This window comes from Prionailurus viverrinus, chromosome F2, assembly GCF_022837055.1.
Source record: "Prionailurus viverrinus isolate Anna chromosome F2, UM_Priviv_1.0, whole genome shotgun sequence".
Classification (NCBI taxonomy): Eukaryota; Metazoa; Chordata; class Mammalia; order Carnivora; family Felidae; genus Prionailurus; species Prionailurus viverrinus.
The window spans coordinates 21,463,623-21,482,618 of record NC_062578.1 but is presented as its reverse complement, the minus strand read 5'-3'; the positions used below and the strand labels follow the sequence as shown (position 1 = coordinate 21,482,618).

Genomic DNA, 18,996 nt, shown 5'->3' with positions numbered 1-18,996 from the left:
TTACTTCATTATATATAAATGTTAACAGAAAGAAGAACCAGAAACAAATAGGAATTCTAGCTAATGGTGTGAATGGTGAAGTATTGAGGAGAAATAGATGGTGTGAGCAACTTATTTTAAAAGCACCTGAAAAATAAGATGGTTTTATGAGAAATAGGTATGGAATAGTAAATATAGTAATATGTGAATTATGGGATGTAAGCAGTTGGTTTATGGCTGTTCACTATATACTTCTTTTAACTTTCCTAGATGTATGAAAAATGTTATAAAAAAACATTCGTGAAAGAAGTGAGCCTACAATACTTGGGAAGGAAACATTTATTTATTTTTCATAAAGAGCTATTCCAGATTCTAACAGAAATACAAAGAAGTAAACAATACTACTGCTGACTTAAGGAGTTCACAGTGTAGGTGGGGGAGATAAGACTTTTTGAAAATTTAGCCCAAACTAAAAGGTCCTAATACGTCAGTTGGATTATGAACCTGAGAATTTTCCATGTGTGACTTAGCCATCTCCAGGAGTTCTAGAGCTCGTACTGAGGTCAGCAAATTCTTTTGTGCCAAAAGCATTGTCTGTAAGATGAGGAAATTAACAGGCCACGTATATAGTTAATTCTTTTCACGCGGGACCTTCTACTTATTAAAATGCACATTTTCAGGTCTGAAATTTCACAGTGGGTTTTTGTCATTATGCACTTGCTCAATCAACAGATTAAAAATAGACTGTCATTCGTGTTCTGAAATACTTTGGTGTTAGAAAGAGGGCTTCATTCTCAAGAAGGTTAGAAGCCACTGATCCAAACAAAAGTGCTCTCAGAGTTTGGAAAAAGGAGCTCTTCAGCTTGCTGAGGTCTGGCCAGGCTTCAAGAAGGAGATGGAATCTGAGCTGAGTGTTGGGAAATGGGTAGAATTTGAATAGGTTGAGAAGAGATGGAATGCATTCTAAATGAGGGACCAATCTGAACAAAGGTAGGATAGTTTGGGAGACTGCGAGGAGACCAGTTTAGCTGAAGAAGGAATTGATCGTAGATAAGGTTGGAAGGATCAGCTGGAGACAAACTGTGGAGGACTCTGAAGACTAGACTGAGGAATTTGGACTTCATCCTGGAGCCAGTAGAGAAGCCACAGAATATTTTGAGCAAGGGATTGATATGGTGAAAGTGTTTTAGGTACTAATCTGGCAGCAATTTCAAGGATAGATTGGAACGGGGGAGAGATGAACAGTAGTCCGGAGGCTCATGCAGTCTGCCCAGATTTTGTGTGTCAGGAATCTGAGCCTGGGTGGCAAGAATGAGAGTTTCAGGAGGGGAAAGTGAAGTTTCAGGAGACATCTCAAAGGAGCCGCCCTCCTCTACCATGTGGCATTTCTTTTACTAAAAAGAGTCAATGGGTCTAGACCTCTACAGAAGCCGTTGCACAGTGCTGCTTCAATATGGTACACATGTCACACTTGCTGTGAATAACAAGTTTTCAAATTGACTAACATTTCTTATTGGCCATGTATACGGTCAGACTCTAAGTTTAGTCTATAGGTGTTGATTTGACTTTCCTGAGGTTGTGTAAGGTATGATATTTTGAAAACCTAATACTTTTTCTATTTTCTCCCCTCTTTTAGGCAAAAGAGGATGGCCCTAGCTTTAAAATTTTGGTGATCACCAGATGCCAGACTATAGAACCAATAGTCACACCTAAAGGCACACCTCATTTTCCCAGTGGGAACTAACTAAAGGCAAAAGCACTTGTTTCATGGACATATACATTGTTAGGTAAAGAACAAATAGTTAAATGGCTACTGACAATATTTAATTTGTTAACTCAATTCTGTGTCTTTGAAGTGTCCTATAAAATCTATAAATTTTCAGATATTACTATTTCCCACTTTCATATTTCATGCGGTAATTTTGTTCACTCTCTTCACACAGGCCTTTGGTGTCTGGTTATCCCTTACTGACGTCTTTTTCAGTCATTTGACCTAGTTTCCAAAGACCTACGTTTCCACTTCTGCCTCATGGTTTGAGTAAGCGTACTCATTAAATCTGTGAGTGATACAGCCATTGAATCGAAACGATACCTGAACATTATGGTGGCTGTGTATTTATTTTGTCCCACGAGCTTATATTTGTTATCTGTACAGCATAGTCTTGTGCAGTGTAGCTTTTAAAAGAGTTCTTTTAAGGCCTGTTTATAGCAATAGCTAAGATTTGCCTTTGGGTGGATATGCCCCATGCATTATTGTTAATTTATCGCTCTTTCGAAGGATCCAGGCGGGGTCCTCTTTTAATATACAAAAATTCCAATGGTTGATACTATTTTACATTAGTGTGTCTTCTCCAAAGAGTACTTGGTTCAAAATAACTTAATGACGTGCATCCTGCAACTGAGAGGCTTTATAAGCACCTGCACATAAGTTGATTGAGTGATAATTTGGGAGGAATAAAATGTCTCCTTATGTTTGAGCATATATAGTATAAATTGCCCTATGCAATGTGTCTAGTAGTATGAAGCCAGTTGTAAGTCAGTTGTACATTTTTACCTTTATTCCCTCAATATTGAGTTCCAACTATGTGTCACACATTGTATCAAGTTCTGTAGAGCTACAAAAATATGTAGTTCTTACCGTAAAGACATTTATAATATATTCAAATGGATAAGGCTGAAACGTAAAATGAGGTAGAATAGGATGTATTTTCTGAAGGAGGTATAAATTCCCATTTAGTAGCTCATGGAAAAGAAAAATCAGTCCAGAGTAGTAGGTCAGGCAAGACTTCACAAAGCAGACAGGACTTTGGTTCAACCTTCAAGGAATTGTGTAATTTAGTCAGATGGAAATTTATAGAATGTTTAGTGTTGGAGAGAAAGACATTAGCAAAACCATGGGTTTGAGGATGCGTTAAGGATCTCAGTAGGCCAGTTTGGTGTAAATGTTGAATATATTCTTGTAAGTTAGTATTTGTTAAATAGAGAAGTAAAGCCAAAAAAAGGAAACAGTTTGGTGTTAGAGTGTAGGGGGGTGGGGCTTAAAAAACAGGATGTAACTTAATAGCTTAATTCAGGAGAACATGGAGAGCTAAAGACCTCAGATCAAGGAGTGACTCCCTCAAATCTAAGCTATGGAGAGATCAGTATCTCTGCTTAGAGTAGAAAGAGCAGGGGCTGAAAGGCCAATTATCAACTTTTACAGGAGAATAGATCTAAGATAATTCGGATAGTGGCTATGAAATTAGCAAGAAGATGATCGGGAAAGATTATAGAGTGGTGGCAATTACAGATGCGGCAATAGGGTGCGAAGTGAAGGGATCTGGGAGAAACTGGGGTGAAAAGGAAACTTTCATTCTAGATGACATGACCATTACAGAGGGACAAAATGAATATTTTATGTTGGAGTAGGTGGAGTTTCACCCTGATCCAGATGAGGGTGTTGTGTAATTGGGATGTGGTTCCCATGAAAAAGATGTGCAGGTAGATAGAGATTTGGGAGTCATGTACATGAAGATGATTTTTTTTTAAATGTGTGGCAAGGAAAGACTAGAGAAATAGGTAAGAATGGCATAGAATTATAAAACCACAGAGCAGGCAAAGGGAAGAAAATCCAGAGAACAAGAGAGATACGAAACGGAAATGGGGGAATGTTGTGTGTTGTATTGGTCAATGAAAAAAAAGAGGAAAGCCCATTCTGTGAAAGGATTAAGGAAAATCAGAATTGGGAATAGTTCGACCTGGGCAATTAAAAAAAGTCCTTTTAGTAAAATAACAGCTATAAAGAAAGGGATGATGGAAAGGACTAAAGACAGAGTAGATGATCCAGGCACATTAGTAGGAAACTTAGTGCTGAGAAAAGGGAGAGAAGTCTCATGGTTGAGAAAAAAGCCTTTTAAAAATTAAGGGAAACCTGCTTTTTTATTAAAGTGTAGTGGACACATCATGTTATATGAGTTTCAGGTGTACAACATAGGAATTCGACAAGTCTCTACATTATGCTGTGCTCACCACAAGTATAGCTGGCATCTGTGACTGTACAACACTATTAAAATACCAGTGATTAGGGGACACCTGGGTGGCTCAGTCGGTTAAGCGTCTGACTTCAGCTCAGGTCACGATCTCGCGGTCCGTGAGTTCGAGCCCCACGTTGGGCTCTGGGGTGATGGCCCAGAGCCTGGAGCCTGCTTCTGGTTCTGTGTCTCCCTCTCTCTCTGCCCCTCCCCCATTCATGCTCTGTTTCTCTCTGTCTCAAAAATAAATAAACGTTAAAAAAATTTTTTTTTAAATACCAGTGATTATATTCCCTGTGCTGTACTTTTTATTCCCCTGACTTATGTATTCCATAATCGCAAGCCTTTATTTCCTACTCCCCTTCATCCATTTGGTTTATTTCCTTACTCCCTTCGCCCTCTGGCAACCATCAGTTTGTTCTCTGCATTTATGGGTCTGTTTCTGCTTTGTGTTTTTGTTTCTTCTTGTTTTTTAGATTCCACATGTGAATGAAACCATATGGTATTTGTCTTTCTCTGACTGACTTATTTCACTTAGCATGATACCCTCTGGGTCCATCCATGTTGTCCCAAAGCAAGATCTCGTATTTTTTTTTATGAGTAAGTAATACACACAAACACACACACACACGTATATACACATACATGTATATATACACACATATTTATACATATATGCAGTTTTGATATGTGTGTATATACACATAATGTATATATGCATGTATGTATAACACATAACACATCTTCTTTATCCATTCATCTATCCATGGACACATGGGTTGCTTCTATATCTTGGCTGTTACAAATAATGCTTCAATAAACATAAGGGTGCCCTATGTTTAGTGTTTTTGCTTTCTTTGGGTAAATACCCAGATGTGGAATTATTGGATCATATGGTATTTCTATTTTTAATTTTTTGAGGAACTCTCATACTGTTTTCCACAGTGGCTGCACTAATTTAGATTCATACCAACATTGCACGAGGGTTCCCTTTTCCCATATCCTCGCCAACACTTGTTATTTGTCTTTCTGATTCTAGCCGTTCGGACAGGTGTAAGCTGATATCTCAGACTTGTCTGTCTTTGTTGGTAGAAGAGAAGTAACCTCCTGAGATGGAATTATTGAGGATTCTGGGAGATCACATAATGGAGTTTTGTGGCAAAGCCAGCATGGAAGTGGCAGTAAGAATAAAAATGTAAAAGGTTAAATCCTACTACAGGAAAGGAAACCTCCACTGAGATTAACCAGTAGGAATCAGAGATGTTGCAGGAAGACCACGGAAAGATTGAATGTAGCTTTAACATGCTTTATCAAATAGTTGGTTAGGGCATGTACTGAAGAGGTTGGGGCATGAGGTGAGGATTGGAGGCTTGAGGTAGGTAGAAAAGACTCCATAGAAACTATTTCAGGCACAATAAATGGAAAAGGGATGGTCAAGAAAAAGGATGAGTCAAAAGAACATGGAAAGCATACATGTTAGCAAATTTGGTCAGCGGGCAAATAGTGGCCTCATCTTCCATGCTCAACAATCCAGAATAGCAGTTGAAGAATGAAAAATAAGGACTTGCCAAAGCGAGGATTAAAGCCTGGCGAAAAAGATGCTTGGTACGAGATAACACAGGACTCTAAGGGAGCAGCTCTTGGTTCCAGACCGGGCTGGTGAAGTTGGAAGGACATGACATTCTCATGAGCAAGTCTAGTACCAGTGTACAAATGAAAAAGGTAGTAAGGATCCATAAAAATTAATGCAAAGTACCTGGTTTAAAGCAGGGGCTGAAAGTATATTTGCCACCATCATTAGTAGTAGCTCCAAATGCCTTTCTCCTGGGAATACTACCAGGGAGCTATCTCAAATGAAGACTGTTAAAAGCACCAGCTTTGGAATTATCAGCTGAATTTCAATCTAGCTTTGTTATTAACAGTATGAAAAGTTATTCAACTTCTGTGTATCTCAACTTCCTCATCTGTTAAGTGGGGGATAACATACTCAGGAGAGGGTTAAAAAAAAATGCTTAGAAATCATTTAGCTAGGTCCAGAGATCATACTTTTGTAGTCACTTTATCATTAAAGTGTCTCTTTTAATTAGGAGAAATCAAAGTCTTTCTTATGGGATACAATCTATTATATATGAGCTTCACATTAAAGTTAAGTTTATCCTTTGAAAACTAAATTAAGAATGTAAAGTCAAGCAACTTGCCTAAGAACCAACGCAAGGCCATTTTCCTCAGGATGGCCAAAATCAAATTCAATCATACAGTAAAATCAAATCAAGGTAACTTGAATGTAACTTAAGAAGGCAGGACTGGGGCGCCTGGGTGGCGCAGTCGGTTAAGTGTCCGACTTCAGCCAGGTCACGATCTTGCGGTCCGTGAGTTCGAGCCCCGCGTCAGGCTCAGGGCTGATGGCTCGGAGCCTGGAGCCTGTTTCGGATTCTGTGTCTCCCTCTCTCTCTCTGCCCCTCCCCCGTTCATGCTCTGTCTCTCTCTGTCCCAAAAATAAATAAACGTTGAAAAAAAAAATTAAAAAAAAAAAAAAATAAAAATAAAAAAAAAAAAAGGCAGGACTAATGATGATTATAGGAGAAAACTTACACAGTAGTCCCTCCTCATCTGTGGATAATATGTTCTAAGACCCCCAGCACATGCTTGAAACCATGGACCGTACCAAACTCTACATACATACTACGAATCCTAACTGCATTCCTGTAATGTAGGGGTCATTTAAAAATTTTTGTATGTGAGATAATTAAGATCAGAGCTCAAATAACTTCTATAAAGTCTTAAAGCGGATAACTGGATTCTTTGACTCCAAAACCAAAGCTCAAAGATGTTGATAAATGAGAGTTTGTGGAGGGTAGCACGTTGCCCTGTACGGTACAGGCCTAGAGAACATGACTGAGCAAAGGAGTTGCAGCGGGGAGGGGGGCAGTGGGTTGTGAAGAAGAAAGAGGCAAAGGGGAGTTTCTGAATAATTAGAGAATATTTAAGGACCTACTCAGGTCCTTAAAGTACCAGATAGAAGATTGAAGACTGGAGTGATGAAGACAGACTCTTGAATGGGGGCAAAAGAGAATAAAAATTGCTGTTTTCTACCGGACTGAAATCCTGTAATGAAGGAAAATGTACAGTGGAGATAAAAGAATCATACAGTTACTTAGAAGAGAACAGAGGATTCATAGATTTTTCTTTTCAGATAGGTGGCTTAGATGGGATGATTGTTCTCAGATGTGACACTACCTTAAATCTGTAAGAGTTAAAAATTTCAGGAGGTGGTATTTAATTTTCTAGGAGTTAAAAAAATTGAGCCTTGGAGAGGTGATCTATTCTGTCATCTATGGCAAATTTATAAATCTGATAGCGCGAGTGAGGACAGGTAGTTTGGTGGCTGCAGATCCCTCTTGTCTTTTTAACTTTCTGGAGGGTGTAAGCTTGGCAACAACGACTCAGGAGGTGGTCTCTCTTTATTTGGCTTTCACTCAGAAACTATTTTACATCACAATAAATCTTCAGTCTCTTTAGCATTGGGTCCCTGGTGATGAAAGTATTCAGTTCCAGTACCTGATAAAATCATGAGTATCTTGGTAGTTACTTTATATACATCCTCTTCTTTTGAACAGTGAGCCTTTTAAAAAAAATTGGAGTCATTAGGAAAAGGGAGTCTTTATTCCTTAGTATATAGATGGGTATATTTGAACAATGGCAGAAGCTAATGTACTTGGGGCCTAAAAGAAAAAGTATCCTCCTCCTTTCCTTCTTCGTTTTAATGGAATTTCAAGTATAATTTAATGTGTCTCCTGGGAGTGAAAGCTATATTCGATTAAGCTAGTAATATGGAGAATAGCTAGAGTAAGTCTTAGGGGTATAAGAGTGGGAGTGGTTTTGGTATTGTAAGCTCTCGCCAAGTAATTTTGTCATCCAATCTGTAGAATCATAGATCTTAGATTTGGTAAAGATTTAGAAGTAATGTGGGCTAACACCCTATGCACTGGAAAATTTTTTCTTCACCATTTTCTCAGTCAAGTGAATGAGGAGCTTCTACTTGAGATCCCCTAGTGAGTGCATTAGCCTGGGAGTGTTCACACTCTAGGAGGATCTGGACTGCTGGGGTTTTACTTCCCTCTATATCCACCGTGTATGGCACTGTGCCTCAATTTCCTTGCTTTGTTGTAGAGTAGTGCTAATTGTTGAGAAGTGCCACATATTGTCATTTCTTCAAGCCTTGGGATTGAAAACATGCAAAAATAATTCCCATTTCTGCCACTTACTGTGTGACTTTGGACAATTTCCTAGTCCCTTTGCTTTCAATTTTTGCATGTGAAACAAGGAGACAGTACCTAACTAGGGAGCTTGTAAATTGTGCTCTGAGACCTCCTTGGAGAATTCTTTAAAAGGATTAATCATGACGTCCAGAGTCTGACAGTAGGAGGCACTTCATATGACCTGTTCCCCTTGGGCCTGATTGTAGTCTTTGATCAGTATATGGTATTTGATTTGGAGTTCAGATCCCTGTGGTAATCTGTCCAGTACAGAGTGAAATAGAGCTATTGCTTTATAGGTACAGGGCGCTGTATGAGTTCTTTCAGGGAGGAAAGCTAGGATGTAGACAACTGGGTAGGAAATTTTAGAGCTGTGTACCAGTAGTAGAGGACCTACTTTCCACAGTCTATGGGAGTATAATGGTTATGAAGAATAAGATCATTAGGTTACCTGGAGGTGTGAAGAGAAAAGGGAAATACAGGCCTGTGTCAGAATTTAATAGCATCAACTAAGACTTCTAACCCCAAACAACTGGTGGAAAAATGAAAACTTCAGTGACACTATTGTTTGGTCTACACGAAAACAATCCATTGCAGTGATTCCCATTAGACTTCCTGGTTTTATTTTTCATGTGTTTAGAAGCAGCCTAAATAATTAATTTTTTGTAAGTGACTGTCTGCTGCAACTATTTATGTTATCTATTTGAAAACCACTCATTATGTATTAGTAAAAGATTCAAAGGTCAAAGAGGGTGAATTTGTTTTTTTCTGATGTTTATAAGAAATTGTCAATGTTGAGAGAAGGAAAACTGCATTTTCTCCATCATTCTTCCCCATTTCAGAATGTTTTTACTTGTAAGAGAAGCCACCCCAAATATTCTCTTGGTAGGACCTTCATTTTGGGAAACATGTTATTGATTTTTAAGTAGCCTCTAAGATCTTATTGCCATCTTTCTGGAAACCCATTAGTGGGGGGTGTAAAACTTCCACAAAGTGGGCTAGGCAAATCTCAATGATAGCACTTCACTAGTTGTTTCTAAGGAAAGCAATAATACTCTCTCTTCATTTTTTTTTAAACCTAAATCTGAGGAAAAGGCAAATGTTCTGAGGTGTCTGGCTTATCTGTTTGATAGGGGTCAATAATACCATGAGTATGTCAGTGGAGTAGATTGCTTTCAATAACTCACAGCATAAGTCTAAATGTTTTATTTAGTTTATAGCCCCAAGGGGCTTTACTAAAGATCATATATGTTTTTGACAAACTGTCTGCTATTGGTTTTCTTTTAGAATGGAAAACTTAATTTCTGCTTCATTTACATTTAGTGTGGTTTTGGTACCAAGTACATCAGACATTGATAAATTGGCAGCCAGATACGACTGAGTGGTTGTAATGATCCATTAAATTGAGCACTCTGTTTTTCAGCTATACTGGATAACTAGGAGTGTGTGTGTGTGTGTGTGTGTGTGTGTTCACACACGTAAGCATGTGCTTGTCCTTGAGTATCATGGCTTTTTGGCTCTGTTTGGTCGAATGGCTACATACCCAAGGAAATAACTTCATGTCCACATCATATAAATGTTAAGATATAAGTTATTTGTTAATAAGCATTTCAATAAATATGTAAGGTAACGCATTTAGCTACTTTTAAAGTGTTTCTGTTTTTAAAGGATAGCTTGACACAATGGATTGTTAACTTAAGGAGAAAACAGTTAACATGCATATGTTTTGTAAAAATGCTATTACAAATATTAATCTGAATTACATTCAAATACTAAAAGACTGGCTTTTAGAGTGATTTTCTTGTAACTATTTTGAATGTTATAACTTCTCCACCATGCCTTTACAAATAACTATTAATTGGATATATGATATATGTTGTTTATTTTGTAGTTAAAACAGAGCCAATGAGCAGCAGTGAAATAGTTTCAACAACAGCAGACGGGTCTTTAGACAATTTCTCAGGTTCAGGTAAGGAATATATATTAGACTTTCACATTAATACAAAACATAGTTTTTCTTAGTTTATTGAAACTGTTAGATGTATCAAGTATATATCTGTGTGTATATGCATGTGTGTATGTATTATATAAATGTAATAGAGCCTTATGCAGAGTCCCATTCTTGTAATTCTCTTTTTATCCAATGTTATGAAGTGTTTGCTGAAAATATTGATATCCTATCAAGAAGACAAAATCAAAAGGGGTTTTGTTTCTTTTCTCTTCTACTGAATTATCTTTATGTTAGTGACTCCTTCCGTTTTTCTCTCATTTGTATGATTTTTCTAATCATGCATATTTAGTTAGGCAAAATTTTGCTTCTGATACTCTTTAAGGGGTCTTAGAAACTGTCCTCCTGTCATGTCAACTATAGATCTAATTAAACACTTTATAAAGCAGCTTTCAATCCTTAAGTTAGTTTTGATCTCTTTCACGTTAACAAGGCCTGCCTCCAACAAACAAGTTTCACATCTTTGTTAATGAAATTACTGATAGGAAAGTGATTGTGATATTAAAGTACCTGTGAGGTTGTGATTATGTATTTGCCAGATTACCCAGATTGGACTATTTCAATAAAGAAATTATTTCTATCAGAAGTAATTCTTAAATTTTTAACCCTTTTTATATTATCTGCTGTGTTTTTAAAACCTCTCAAACGGAAATGCTATACTTACATAAATTTGTGATTGACTTACTCCAGCTCTCAGGATCACTTATTTAATACATACCACAACTAAAAGGTGTTATACATAGATATAGCATGAAATACAAATGTATAACTTTTATACTTAGGATACCAGGTGGAAGCAATAAGGAAATAACAAAAAGGTGTTATGCCCATGAGTTCTTTTACAAAACACTTACTAGAATCCAACTTAAACCAGAGAATGTGTTTGGTGCCATTATGGATTCTTAGGTACATGAGAGTGGCCCTGGTTTGAGGCTTAGTGAGGTGAATAGGTAACCAGATCATCACATTACAGTTTGATTTCCAGAGGGAACCCAAGAGATCCCCAAGAACACCTAGGAAGGGACCCAACAGAGACAAGGTTGGGATGAGGTGGGCAAGAAAGGTTTCCTGGGAGAGATGATGGCTTCACTCAGCCTTAAAAAATGACTAGGAATAAAGCACATAGGGTAGGGGGAGGGAGAAAATATGAGGAGGGGGAAGCTGGACAGATGGAACTCCATGGGAACAGACCAAGACACAGAGGCACAGAATTTAGAATTGCCAGTGGCTCAGCATTCCTGGTGTGTACAGTTTGAGTGATGACAGCATGCTGGACAGGGTCAGGATAGAGTCTGACCAGGCTTGCGTGTTCCACATGATGTTTGCGTTGTCTCCTAAGAGCAGTAGGAGACGTCAGAGAAAGGGGGTTGCATGATTGTGTTCCCATTCAGAATCCAGACTATATCAGGAGTGAGGGGGGCTTGAGAACTGAAGTGGAGAGACCAGATAAAATCTTCTGGAAGTTAATACCAGAGAGGAGGTGCTGGCATTGGTGTGGACAAGTGATGCATTAAGATGTATTTGTGAAGTAGAATTTATGGCATAGTAACCAATGAGCACAAGGGGAGAGTGAGGCAGAGACAGGTGAAGGTGACAGAATGCAAGACAAGCATGACTGAGAAGGAAAGGTGGTACCTTCCCTCTGGGGCGTGTCGAGTGGGAGGTAACATCCGCTCAGAGATGTTGGAGCTTGGGAAAGACCTAGAATGGAAATTTCGGAAGCGTGCAGAGAGTTAAAGCTAGTGGGCTGAAACAGCGTTGAAGACAGAATCCCGGGAAGACCAATATGGAGAGATGGGCAGGGGATAAAGTGAAAACACTGATTTTTTTCAACTGGGAAAGAAGGAAGAGGATTGAGTTGCAAGTGAAGGCAGGGAAGAATTTCAAGGGAGCGCCGTCTGTGTGAGAGATTTGGATACAGCTATTAAAAATAGGTTTGAAAAAACTGAACGGCATGAGGAAATGTTAACTATACCAAGTAGGTATACCAAGCAGGTTACAAAAGAGTAACAAAAGGTTTTGTACCAAGCAGGTTACAAAAGAGTAATATGCTCTGTATAATCCATTTATTTTTAAACATTATGTGTCTTTGTATATGCGTATACAAATTAATGGTGGTTTTCTCTGGATAATAGAATATAATTTGAATTTTATCCCTTCTGCTTTTTTTCAAAAATATCTTACAGTGTATGTGTATAGCATTCATACTTTTTAAAAGTAGTAATTTTGAAGTGCAAGTTTAAAGTCATGTTCTGAAATGAGAGAAGTTTTTTTTTAAGTATCTATGGACAATAATATTGCATTGCTATTTTTCCTGATATCGATAACCTGTGATAAAGGACTAACTTGTTCTTAAATATATACACTGAGGTAGTAGCAAAGGGGCATCATATCTGCAACTCCAAAAAAAAAAATGAGATATATGTATTTATACACACGCACTTATATAATGAAAAAGGGACTGGCGGACTAAGCTACTAAGATGTTAGCGTTTAGGGAATTGTGGTAAACAATATCTGGAAAATTTTTTCTACTCTATTTGCAACTTTTCTTCAAGTGTCAAGTTATGTCAAAATAAAATATCAGTGAGAGGGGCACCCGGATGGCTCAGTCGGTTAAGCATCTGACTCTCGGTTTTGGCTCAGCTCATGATCACACTGTTCACAGGATCAAGCCTTGTGTCGGGCTCTGCACTGACAGTGTGGAGCCTGCTTGGTATTCTCTCTCTTCCTCTGTCTCTGCCCTTGTCTGCTTCTCTCTCACTCTCTCTCTCTCAAAATAAATAACCTTTAAAAATAAGATATCCATGAGAAACATCAATAGATTTAGCCTACAGCAGTTTCAGTGAGTAGTGATTTACTTCCCCTTGTGCCCACTTGCCTGTATGCCCCATTTCTGTTGCCAGCATAGTTCCTAGCAGATCTATGTGGTCATAAGTTCAGGGAATAAATGGATGATTTAACCAATAAGGTGAGGAAGTGGAGACAGGGAGGAGAAAAGTGTCTTTCAAGTACGTAAGCCGTGAGAGGAGAAGAGAAGGTAGTCCATTAGAAAGTAAGATACGGGGCTGAGGATGGCATTTAGAAAGTCCGAGTGGTTTTGGCTGCCAACACAAACTTTACAGAGGTAGGGGTGATAGGTATAGGCCAAATGGGGATAACTGATGGAGGGAGGTCCCTGCTGGGACAGCAGTGGCTTAAATCCAAAACAGAAGTGGATCGCCTTAGAGAAAGGAATAACTTTTCCACAGAAACATCCGGAACAATGGAATGGAAGTTAACGTGCGTGAGTTTGAAGTAGAGGACGAGACACTACGTTAAGGGAATTCCTGTCCGATTCTTCTGTTCAAACCCTCCAGTAGCTCCCATTCATCTCTGAGTAAATGCTGATTCTTTGTAATAGCGAAGAGCCCCATCAGACCTATTGCCTGCTTCCCACTAGTCCTTCAACAGGCCAGACATGCTTCCAGTCGGCGCCTTTGCCGTGACTGTCCCTCTGCCTGGGGCACCTCTCTGTACACCTATCTGCCTCACTCCTTCATCACCTTGAGTCTTTGCTCTCATATCACCTTCTCTATAAGGCACCCCGACCACCCTACTCAGTGTTGCAAAACTCTCACTGTAGGCTTCCAGTCTCTCTAACATGCTAACCACCATAACACAGCCCTTAGCAAAGTGTATCATTTACTTGTGTATTAGTTTTATTGGTGGCTTTTCATCCCACCAAAATGTAAGCTTGTGATGGTGAAGATTTGGCTCGCGTTGTTCATTCGTATCCTCAACACTTAAAAAGTTAGGCACTTAGATATTTGCTAGATGAATGAATGGATGAATGAATGACGGCTTCTACTTTTTCCTCTGAAGCAACTCATTTTGAGCTATCAACTCATTTGATAGTGATAGGCTTGTGAGCTTGAAAAGATGAGAAGAATGAAATAGATGCCACGAGGAGTTGGGAAGCCCGAGGCTGCTTGGAATATAAAAGAAGGTTGGCAATAGAGCCCGAGTCCAAACAAAGGTAGAACGATGAATGTGGAGCCTTTATGGCAGAGCAGTTTTTCTCTACGAGAGTTTTGCTGCTCAGGTAAAAATGATATTTAAGGATTTTCCGGTAAGGCAGGGAAGAATGTGGAAGTAAAAGGACAGGTATCAGTAAGAGTTTAAAATAATTATTCACGTATCCTCAAAGTTTTTTTTCTTTTTTTTAAAGCAAAGGTAAGGGATAACAAATGGAGAGAAAATAGGCTGTCGAGGGGTCCTGCATCTATGATAACGTTGGAGAACAGATGAGACTGGAGGAAAGAAAATTCTGGAAGGAGAGGATGTTTCTTCCTTAATCTCGAAACTCAGTGAGACCTCTACCACATGCTTCCGTAGTCAGTCCTCTGTACTTCCTTTCTTCAGCCTTCATCACTACTTTTAAAATTACTTTGTATTATCTTTCCTCCTGCTAACCCATAGCACTATGAGAACGGAAATTTTATTTGGCTTGGTTACAGTTACAGTCCTAGCACCCATCATGGAATTGAGCACATGTATGCTGGTCAGTAAATGTTAAGTAAACAAATAAATTGGTTGACGCTGTTGTGGTGCAAGACTGTGGAATGGTGGGGGGGGGGGGGAAGGTTCACAATGTGGTCTTGAGCTTGATGGTTGGAGTAGAAGACTAGAGTTGAGGCCTAGATGGAATGAGAGAAGTGTTGGATACATAACCCAAGACAACGTTGGGACTTGTTAGCGGATATAGTCAACTATTAAAGTTGTTGATAAATGCGAGGCCATGTTCAGGAGGTGGGTCATTCATGGAAGTTTTTAAGAATTGCCATAAATCTTAGGAAAGGAAGGCCTTGTGGGAGAGCAAACAACAACGATTTGGAAGAAAAAGCAGTGAGGATATGTTTTTCAGGTCTCTTGTAATATCTGGAATCTGAGAGAATGAGTAGGATCTACTTGGAAGAAGCTCTGCAGGAGAAGCAAGGTCCTTGGAAAAAGGCTTAGCAGAAGGTGGAAGGAAAGTTTGGTGAAGAGACTGCAGCTCTAGGGGATCTCGTTTTCCATAGATCGATTCTCCATGTCGCACAATGGAGAAGGGGATGGAGTACGCTAGGGATTTTTTCCTTCCTTCTTTCTGCCTTTCTTGAGTGAAAATGTAAAAATCATGGCCTGCTGGAGCAGTTGTGAATGGGACTTAGGGTTTATAAGAAAAAGAGAAGCCTGGAGAAAGCGATCTCTGAGCATTTGACTCCAAGACGGTCTTCACCTCTGTGGTCACTACTCCTGCTTCCTTCTCTATGATGACTTCATTCACATCTCAACCTTGGGTGTCTTGAGGCAATAGCAAGGATAAAGAGGAACTGGAGCCATGCTGACATTGGCAGTAGCCGTCTCACCTCTGTGCCTCAAGGAACCTGAGCATCTTAAAGCATTAAGGAGGCAATGAAGCTCCCTCTTTTCCAGGGAAATCCCCAGGTATCCTTATACGGGGAGACTGGAGGAGAGCAGGTGATTTTCAAAGGCATGTTGCCGAATTGAAAATGGCAAGGTTATTATGTTTTTAAAATTTAATGATGTTCTGCCCATTTACTGTTTACCACTGAAAAGCAGTATTTTAGCGATCTAAATGTATTAAGAGCAGTTGAGGTTGAAAATAACGTTTTTAGGGATTACAAAATATCTTTGCCTTCTGTTTCTTCCATTTCCACAAAGTCTAAATTTGTTATTAATTTGTTAAATGAAGTGCCAGTTGATAATATTGATCATATAATCAAATAATCATGTAATATAATGATCACATAATATAATGGTCATCAATATAATGTTGATGTCTGGTAGTGTTTGAAAATTAGAAATAGGAACAGGAATGCTTCTAGAGGAGAAAGAAATGTCATGTATGAAAAATAGGATTTCTTTGTCTTTTAATTGCTCGTAAAAAGATGTAACTTTTTGGGTCTGACTCCTTCATTCAACAGTTATGTGTAGAGCACCTACTGTATATGAGGCAGTGTTCTAGGTGGTGGAATTATGGCAGTGATGAAGTAGATGAGGTCCCTGCCCTCAAGGAGTTTGCGTTCCGTGGGTGAGGCAGGTAATAAAGAGCTAAGTGGTAGTGAAAGTAAATAGCCTACAACAGAAATGAGAGCAGATCAAAGCATATAGTGAGGAGTGGCTGGGGGTCTCTTTTAGAGGGACGGCCTCTCTGAAGGGTGGTCATACGAGCAGAGATCTTAGGGAATACGTTCGAGTTTATGTATGTATGTATTTTATATAATTTATTTTTAAGTTTGGGTTAATTTAAATGTAAGAGGACAATGGGGCTTAGAGTTGGGGACAGTTGTGACATGATCCAATATATGTTTTTAAGAGATCAGCATTTGTTGTGTGGAAAATGCTTTATGGGAGAAGAGCAGAGAGGAGGGTAAATAGAAACAGGGAGACCGGTATTGCCCTGGCTGAGAAGAGAGAGGACTGTATTAGCCCGTGTCCTTCTTAGAAGAGCCACAGAGGCGGGACTAAATGTGCCAGGATTCCATTAGGGGAAAGGAGTGGAGGAGAAAGAGAGGAGGGTGAGGCTGTGTGTGTGGGGGGGGGGGGGGGGGGGAGGTCCTGACCACCATTCCCCGGTAGCCATCACGTTGATAATTGCAACAGGGTGGTAAACGAGAGCAGGGAGAAGTTGTCAAGTAGAGGGCATATTCTGAAGGGAGAGCTGGCTGAATTTATGATGAAATGATAGGAGAGAGAAGAGTCAAAACTTTTGGACTTTCAACTTGTCCATCTGAGTGATGTTTTTAATGAGATGGGAGCAGTGAAGGAGGAACTGCTAATTTGGGGGTTTCTGTTCACCTTCTCAGGAGATTCTCAAGCTTAGGTCCTCCCCTCCCTTCCCACAACAAAGATTTAGGGAGGTTCTTTAACTTCTGGGTTAGAACGAAGAGAAATAATGGCATAATAGGAAACAAATGTACTAAAACAGAGAGAGGCATTAGTTGCCCATACATTCTCAAGGCTCTGGCGTGTGTAATTTGGAGCTTACTAATGGTAAAAGAACCATTTTATTTACCTTGATGAATGATCTGGGAGCGTTCTTTTTGCTTTAGGGTGTCCTGGTCCCATGAAATTTAAAAGTAATCATAATTCCTAAATTGTTTAAAAAGTTAAAGGTGTTTTAGGCAATTAAGAGGAAAAGTACTTGAGGTATGACTTGGAAGATTCTGGACTTTAGTCCACACAAAATTGTAGGGGCTCGGATTTAGGGAAATCCCCCAAAATAGGGCTTTATTATATGGCATTAAATATTTAATCATTTTAGGGGCACATCGTTAGGTAATTAGTAGCAAGATACCCAGGCAACATCACAGCTTCTTATTTACATGTATTTTATAAAGGGTACTATTCACAGGTGCCTGGGTGGCTCCGTTGGTTGGGCGTCTGGCTCTTGATTTTGCCCAGGTCATGATCTCATGGTTTGTGAGATGGAGCCCCATGTTGAGCTCAGTGCTGACAGCGTAGAGCCTGTTGGCATTCATTCTCTCTCTCTCTCTCTCCCCCCACCCCGCTTGTGTTCATTCTCTCTCTCTCAAAATAAATAAACTAAAAACAAATCCTATTCACTCCAAATTATATGGCCAAAGGACTGAATCAGATTTATTTTGTATGTTTACACATAACTGCAAAAAATTTAACCATCCTTCACATCATCAGGGTTTTAAAAAAATCTACTTTGCTTATGACCTATTTCTTCACATTCTTCATATTGTTGATTGATTTCTTCCCACATGCCAGGCCCTGTCGGGTGCCAAGGAAACAAAAGAGAGCAAGGGGTCCTTGGCCCCAGAAGCTCATGGTTAGCAGAGGAACTGAACATCTATACACATGTTAACTATAATGCAGCATGGTTAAGTGCTACACAGCCAATGTTTACGGCACTTCAAGAAGGTACAGAGAAGGAAGATATTATCGGAAAGAGATGATGATGTTTGAGTCCCACTGGAGGAGTGTTTGTCAGGCGGGGAGAAGGCCTTAGAGGGCAGAGGGTCTGGTCTGAAGAGCCCCCCGAGACGAAGATGAGCACGCATGGCATGTGTGGGCAGTCCTCAACTCCAAGGAGGCTACATATTACTAAACCCAGGGGAGGGGGGATGATTGAATCTCTGGACTCTGCCAAGAAATTTGGAACTTTTCCTAGGGGTAAGCGAGCACAGTTGAGAGCTCCTAAGCTGGAACATGGACATAAAGAAGTTTCCATTTAAGAAAGATCACTGTGGTGGCAGTGCAGTATTGTGTTCAGGTCCGCAGATGGGACACAGGGAACGTGAGAGAGGCTAACGAGAGCCGGGACAGGAGAGCGGGGGTGGCGTGTGCAGAACAGCTCAACAGGCAGTATCTGGATTTGGGATGGGTGACTTGTGACTCATGAAACGGAGGGAGGGAAAATGAGATATTCTGAGGTTTCTTGTTTCTTCACAGGAGGTCAGGAAATAGTGTGTTTTGATGGAAGGAGTCAGGCAGTCGTGGGTTCAAATACCACCTTTCCCATGTATTTGCTCGAATGTGTTACTTAAGTTCTATGCCCCATATGTAAAATGGGTCCACACAACACGATTGTCTGTCCCAAGATCAAAGAGAAGAGTTGGAACTTCAGTCTGAGCCAAAATTAAATTCTGATTCCAGAACCTGTGCTCAATTACCACACGCTGAGCCCCACCCCCCCACCCCGATCTCTTTCTTCATGTGTACACGCCTAT

The 18,996-nt window shown here is 39.7% G+C and overlaps 1 protein-coding gene across 6 annotated transcripts in view; it reads left to right on the top strand.

Annotated features, from left to right (window-relative positions):
* EYA1 (EYA transcriptional coactivator and phosphatase 1) overlaps positions 1 to 18,996 on the top strand; it is a 220,537-nt gene that overhangs the window by 65,791 nt on the left and 135,750 nt on the right. For 5 of the 6 annotated variants that reach the window (XM_047842334.1, XM_047842331.1, XM_047842330.1 and 2 more), the window contains one exon: positions 10,137 to 10,214. In XM_047842334.1, the coding sequence (XP_047698290.1) occupies positions 10,137 to 10,214 (78 nt within the window). Of the gene's footprint in view, positions 1 to 1,688; positions 1,767 to 10,136; positions 10,215 to 18,996 lie in introns of those variants that run through there. The other variant, XM_047842332.1, reaches the window with a different exon arrangement.